The following is a 7,049-nucleotide window of genomic DNA, read 5'->3' as shown; positions in this document are numbered from 1 at the left end:
TACCAGGACGTAAGTGGATTATCTCCCTGCCTCCTTTCCCCCCTTCCTTCCCTCTCTCCCCTTCCCTCCCTCCCCTTCCCTCCTTCTGCCTCCCCTTCCTTCCTCCCTTTTTCTGGAGGAAGGGGTGGGTATCCTGCACCTGTTTNGGTCCTCAAACAAACTCCCCAGGGCAGATCGGACTCCTAACCTTCTAGACCCTCCCTGGTTCCCCCAGCCTGAGCCCCAGGGGCCCGGTGCCCCACCTCCTCAGGGCGACCCCCAGCCCCCCCTCCATCCCTTGGGGACAGGTCTGCACGACTTCCCTTCTGACAGCGGGGCTCGGCCTCGCTCAGGCTCCGGCAGAACAGAGCCCGATCGGGAACTTCTGTCCTGGGGAAAATACCCCAGCGTCTCTTCTCCCTTCCTGCAGATTCTGTTCGAGTTGCTGGATGTGCCGTCCATCCTCCTGGCCGACCAGCTGGAGATGTCCCTGTACGCGTCCGGCCTCCTGACCGGCGTGGTGGTCGATTCCGGCTACGGCCTGACCCGCGTGCAGCCTTTCCACCTGGGCCGCCCCTTGCAGCCCAGCGGCAAGACACTGGAGTTCGCGGGCCAGGATCTGTCGGNCCGCCACAACCTGTTCCAGCTGGAAACGGTGGCCACCACGCAGATGAGCAAGTGCTACGTGCCGCAGAACCTGGCGGAGGCGCTGGACTTCCGCCAGAGCCTGCCGAGCGGCTCCGACGACAGCAACGCCTACCAGCTCCCCGACGGCACCAGCGTGGAGCTCACCCCCATGCAGCGGCTGGCCCCCGAGATGTTCTTCAGCCCCCAGGTCTTCGACCTGCAAGGGCCCGGCATCTCCCAGGCCGTGGTGGATGCCATCCTGGCCTGCGAGGCGTCCTTGCACCCGCTGCTCACCTCCCACGTGATGGCCTGCGGGGGCAACACCCTGTACCCCGGCTTCACCAAGCGCCTGTACAAGGAGCTCATGGCCGATCACTTCTCCTCCTCCAAGGCCACCATGTGGGTGGGGTCCAACCGAAACTTCAGCGTCTGGCTGGGAGCGTCTGTCGTGGCCCATCTGTCTACTTACAAGTCCGAGTGGATGACCAAGGAGGAGTATGAAGAGAGCCTCAGGCTGTGACCTGCTGGCGGGGCTCCTGGGACCCGCCCCGCCCCGTGGGTTAGAGGCGATTAATTTCAGGGCCGGGGCCTGGGCAGGGCTGGGGTTAGCTGGTTTTAGAATCCTGAGTTCATGAGGGTTTTTCTGTTTTAGGTAGTAGAGTTTTATCTTGTTTCGAGAGTGGGATCCAGCCCATCGCAGGGCAGGGGGTCGGTCCTGGAAGACTTCCAGAGGTGGTTTCTCCAGGGGGTGTCCTTTGGAGGGAGCGGTCACTTGCCGTCTGTCACAGCCACTTAATTTTTCACTGGCATCTCCCTTGGGCTGTCCTGCTCTCAGTTCGGTAGGTTTTAACGGGGGCAAGAGAGGTGGGGCCTTGGGCTGGGGTCCCAGTTATTTTTGACGAGGAGATGGGGTGGAGTGGGAGAGGTGAAGTCTCTAGTCTTTCTCGTTCTTTCTGGCCACGGAGGCACTGCTGCCCGTGAGCCCCAGGGCCCTCCCTCCCGTGGCCTGGGTTTTGTTTTATAGATGCAAATAAACTTCTTTGGAACCAGCGCTGGCTTCTGTCGTGCTTGGCGGCGGGACGGATGGTCTCTGGGGAGGCCCCGGGGAGTAGGGGTCCATGAGGATCAGGGAGGGGCCAGGCAGGCTCTGGGGACCCGCTGAGCAGGCTGTCAGGAAGCTGGAGTCTCCCGTCCTTTCTCTGCCACGTTCTCTCCCTTATCTTAGGTGTCCCGAAATTCTGTCAAAGTTTGAGTTTCCACTAGTCTGGTATTTATTTGATACATGTTGGAGAGCCTGGGCACTGGAGACCATGGGGGCATAGATGCCCGATTTTCTGGGTTCAAGGAGATTGCAGTCCACTGTGGGGACGGAGGCGGGAATTAAGGAACTTTGGAGAATGAAATCATCAAACGTAACAAAGCTATGTGATGGGGGGGAGGCCTACTTTCTGCGGGGCAGAGACCAACATGAGACTGCCGGGGGCCACGGGAGACACCCCCTCCTTCCGCTCGCTGTGCGGTTTCGCTTCCCAGCACCCCACCCCCACCCTGCAGTTAGGTAGGGTCATGTGACCATGTGATGGGCTCTGGCCCGTTCAGTGTGTGCCTGTCCCTTAAAATAGGTCTATCAGCCTGCAGGATGTGAAGGATCCAATGCGGGGAGGGGGCTGAATGGCTAGGTGGAACATAGACCCCCCCCCACCCCCACCCAACCCCACTACACGGCACCTGGTCATCAGGAAAAATCGACCACTTTCAGCAGCTGAGATTTGAGGGTTGTTTGTTACAGCAGCTATTTTGCTTATCCTGACTGATAGAACCTACGATTTATTTATCAAAAATTTTTTCCCCTCGGGGCACCCGGGTGGCTCTGGTGGTTAAGCGTCCAACTCTTGACTTTGGCTCAGGTCACGATCTCAGGGTTCATGGGTTTGAGCTCTGCAATGGGCTCCATGCTGACAGTGCAGAGCCTGCTCGGGATTTTTCTCTCCCTTTCTCTCTGCTTCTCCACCACTTGCATGCACACACATGCACATGCTTGCTCTCTCTCAAATAATTAACTTAAAAAAATATTTTTTTTTCTGGTAAGTGGCAAAAGTGGTGTTCAAATCCAGCCCAGGTTCTCAACCACCGTGTTGTGATGGCCCCTCTGAAGGGGGCTCTTGGTTCCCTAATGCTAACAGAGTAGCAGGTGCAGCGGGCAGGGGATGAGGGCTCAAGGAACCTGGAGGCTTCAGGAAGAAGGATTTGAAGGCCAGAGTCCAGCTCACCTTGTCTTTGACACTTGCACCGTATTGTCTGAGACACAGCTTTCTCCCCACCCTGGAGATATCGGTGGTCCACGGGAGGAAAAGTGGGACCTTTAGTAGAGCAGCTCAGAACCAGCCTGGCCTTGGCCCCGAGGACTTGGAATCCGATTCGAATTGCAGGCTGGCCCTCTCGTTAGCTGAGCTACCTTGGTCAAGTTGCTTAACCTCTCTGAGTCTGCCAGGTGTAAAATAGGGAATGATACTTCCTTCCTCCCCTCAGAGACTTGGGGTTGAGGATGAGCGAAGATGAAGGAAGAGAAGTCTCTAAAAACTAGAAAGTGCTACTGAAATAAGAAAGGTGACTTTACATTTTATAATATGATGTTGCTTTCCCATTCGTCAGGAGTATGAACAGCAGTAGCAGCCACTGTGCCTTTCAAATGGAGTCGTGTTTAATCCTCATGTGCACACTGTGAGGTGAATGGTATTTGTTCCCATTTACACATGGGTAAACTGAAGCTTAGTGATGTGATGTTCTTGCTCAAGTTCACACTCAAGCTCAGGCTAATGTGGGATTGTCAGAATTAAGAATGGAGTCAGCATTTTGAGAAGGTTACCAAGACTAAAAAGGGCTGAAACACATTGGGATTTATTTGTCTTGGGTGGCAAATAGGCAGTCCTGTGGAACAGTGGTACATCATCAAGGACGCTTTCTTTCCATTTTTCCACTTTTAGTGACTTGCCTCATGGTCACAAAATGACTGCAGCAGCTCCAGGCATCACACCTATAGTCCCCATGGGAAAAGGAAGGATGAAAGGAGGGTACCATCTGAGTCTATGTCTATTAGGAAAGTCGTAGCCAGCAGACTTCTGTTTATGACCCACACCATCTGTCCCTCGCCAGAGGAGGGATTTGAACCTAGGCCCATCTGTATGAAAGCCTGTGTGGTGACTCACAGTGCCAGACTGCTGTCCCAGTTTTCTGAACCCTGTTAGACCTATCGGCCTGAGAAATGAAACTGTGTGATTTTTTCAGGCTTGAGTGAGAGCTGCTTTGGGTGGCAATCAAGTGTTGACATACTAAGTAGTAATCTTTGTGCTCCGAACTGGGTTATTTGTGGGCTCCTGAGCTTAAAAAGGCAGAAGAGGGGGGAGGCTCAGAAATGAGTATGAGGGAGAAGAGGAAGCAGGAGAAGAGATGGGCAAGGGGTATTTTTTCCCCTCCTTATTTAGCTCTGGGCAACTGTCATCAGGACTCTTTTTCTCATTTTATTCTGAATGTAACATTTAACCTTTCTGTTCAGGCATCAAATCTGGCTGCCTGGTATATAATTACGAACTTTTCTTCGCTTTCCCTCCCCCTCCCCCACCCAGAAAGCTTTTAAAACTCCCTCACTGGGTACCATCTTTCTCCTCCGACTCTCCAATTAAATTAAAAATAGCAGCTCCGTGGGGCTGTGCAGGGCCATCAACCTAACACACAAGTGCTGGCATGCCAGGCCTGGCGGGGCGGCAAGTGGTGCCCAGAAGATGCCTGCTGGCTCCGGCATGGCCTGGCAGCTGCTCGGGGCCCGGGGAAGCTTATCCTCCGCGAGGGGTCTGAGGCTGCCTGCCAGGGGCAGCCAGGTGCAGGGGGGTGGGAGGCAGGGTCTTGGCAGCTGGGGAAGGGGGCGCCGGGTGTGGCTGGTGGAAGGAAGGGCCCTGAGGAGGGCTGTTCCCAGCAGTGAGGGCACAGCCCTGGCAGTTTCTGCTGCCAAGGCCGGGGCGTGGCACCCTCGTGTTGGGGTGTGGGTGTGGGTGGGAGGCCCAGGTTCCCCGAGGTAACCCTGGTAGGAGCTTCAGGGTCTGCTGCTATGGGCAACAGAGTTAACGCTGTCTCCTCCTGGTGGGAGGAGAGACTCTGATTGCCTCTCCCACCTCTACGTCCCCTTTAGAGAAACAGGTGGCAAAATGGACAAGGGCTCTGACTTGGAAGCCGGAATGTCTGGACTGGCATCCTTGCTGTGCTGCTTTCTGGCTCTGTTGCCTTGGGGGAGGTTGCTTGGTCTCCTGTGCCTCAGCTCTCTCATCTGTAGAATGGACCTAGTGGAGATGCCTACCTCGGGTGGTTCTGATGGTTATCATATAGTTTTGAAGAGTTAACATACATAAGACACTGAGCATGTGCCAGACACATAAGGGTTAATTGTTATCTTACATTATTATTATGATAGACATTACTGCTTCTATACAGACCAGCCTCTGTTAACCAAGTCCTTAGGCAAAAACCTGGCTCTTCTGTTTGTTTATTTTTTTAATGCTTATTTATTTTTGAGATAGAGAGAGAGAGACAGAGCATGAGCAGGGGAGGGGCAGAGAGAGAGGGAGACACAGAATCCAAAGCAGGCTCCAGGCTCTGAGCGGTCAGCACAGAGCCCGACGTGGGGCTCGACCTCACAAACTGCGAGATCGTGACCTGAGCCGAAGGCAGCCGCATCGCCAACTGAGCCCCCCAAGCGCCCCTCTTCTGTTTAGTTTTACTTGCTCACATGCAGGTGGGTGATGGTGACACAAAATGGGTAAGACATCATAAGGTGCTAGCTTACTCCAGGGGGAAGTGTTGCAGGGTAATTTCTTCTCTGATTGGTGGAGTGGAGTCACATCCTGTACACAGAAGTATCATATGGATGGAGAATGACTGGCTGCAGGGAGAGGCGATCAGCCAGAGGGTCTTCCATAGGAAGTGATTCCTGAGATGCCTTTTTCCAGAGGAGCAGGATTTAGCACATGCTGTTCCTTTTTTTTGGAATGCTTGTCCCTGCTACCAGCCCCATAGCTGTCTTTGACAACCTGGTGCGGGGCGGGGGCGGGGGTTAAATAGTTGGGGCACTTAGAGTGGCTGGAGAATGAAGGCGGTGGGGAGTGGGATGGATGACGACAGAGATAGGTGGGGCCGGCTCTTGAAGGGCATTGAGTATTGCATGAAGGAGTGAAGACTTCGGAATAGTAAGCAGAATCATGACGTCACTTGAAGGAGCTCTGGGTATGGCTTGGAGAACGGTCTAGAGAGCAACCAGACCAGAGCAATAACACAAATCAGGAAAACATGCATTTAGACTCTAGGCTAAGTGTTTGTGTCATCTGGGACCCTGCTCTGCTCTGATGCCTTGGTTTCGGTGGTACTTGGGGTTGCAGTGGGTCTGAGGGATCAGCAGGTCTTCGGTCCTATCATCTGGCAGCTGTCTGGTAGTCGCCGGTTTTAGAGCATCTGAGCCTGGGGCCCGGGGTGAGGGGCACGGGAAGAGCAGTCTCCAAGGTAAGAGAGGAGATAAATTCGTATGACGGGCTAGAGAATGCCCTGCCCCAGCCGGGAGTCTGTGTGTTCTCCTTTCAGCGATGCACATGCTGGACAGCTCCTGGGCCTGTCCTGGAAAGAACGGAGAGCGCTCAGCTTCGGAATCCCCCACTTGGGCTTGAATCTCTGATTCCTACTGCATGCTGTGTTGCCTGGGGCAAAGAGCTGCCCCTCTCTGCTTCTGTTGAGTCGTCTGTAAAGAGATCATTATAGTACCCTAGCTCACAGGGCTGATAAGGGGCTTAAAGACATTTATTCATTCAGTGAATATCTATTAGGCACCTACCCTGTGCTGAGCCCTTTTCTTAGGATCCGCTCAGTTGAATGTTTATTTAGTGGTTTAGCGCCATGCCTGGCACATAGTAGGTGTTCAATAAGGGTTAAGTTTCTCCCTGAGTCACTGGTCTGCAACAAAAAGCCAGGGTTAAATACTCCAGGAGCAGTGAACCACACGTGGGCATCACAAAGAACGCCCTGAAGCTCCAGCAAGCTGCTAACAAGGATTCCTTTTCATCTTGTCCTTTTGATGAACTTTTCCACTAAGATGTAGGATCTTGATATACAACCACTCGCGGGGATCTTTGGCTTCTTAAAGAGGCCCTAAAAGCAGAGTGTGAAAGGTGGGTGCAGCTTTTTCCTTTAATTAAGACAGAGTTCACTGGACTTGCCCAAAGTCGGGCCACATCTCCTGACCCTCGGCTATTGCCACCCTCCGGGGAGAGAATGATGCTTCACCTACGAAGGGCAGAGCTGAGAAGGTTGGAGACACAGATTCATTTCGATGAGACTTACTGACCTGATTCCTACGGCCTGGGATTCCATAGGGGTGGACATCGCCCGGTGAGGTGGGGAGCAGGGGA

The 7,049-nt window shown here is 53.9% G+C and overlaps 1 protein-coding gene across 1 annotated transcript in view; it reads left to right on the top strand.

Annotated features, from left to right (window-relative positions):
* ACTL8 (actin like 8) overlaps positions 1–1,628 on the top strand; it is a 66,576-nt gene extending 64,948 nt beyond the window's left edge. The window contains exon 3 of the mRNA XM_077775796.1: positions 410–1,628. Coding sequence (XP_077631922.1) covers positions 410–1,126 — 717 coding nt within the window. The 3' untranslated portion in view covers positions 1,127–1,628. The remainder of the gene's footprint in view (positions 1–409) is intronic.
* Positions 1,629–7,049: the final 5,421 nt, after the last annotated feature.

This window comes from Crocuta crocuta, unplaced genomic scaffold (genome assembly GCF_008692635.1).
Source record: "Crocuta crocuta isolate KB4526 unplaced genomic scaffold, BGI_CrCroc_1.0 scaffold127, whole genome shotgun sequence".
NCBI lineage: Eukaryota > Metazoa > Chordata > Mammalia > Carnivora > Hyaenidae > Crocuta > Crocuta crocuta.
This window is presented reverse-complemented; position numbering and strand designations above follow the sequence as displayed.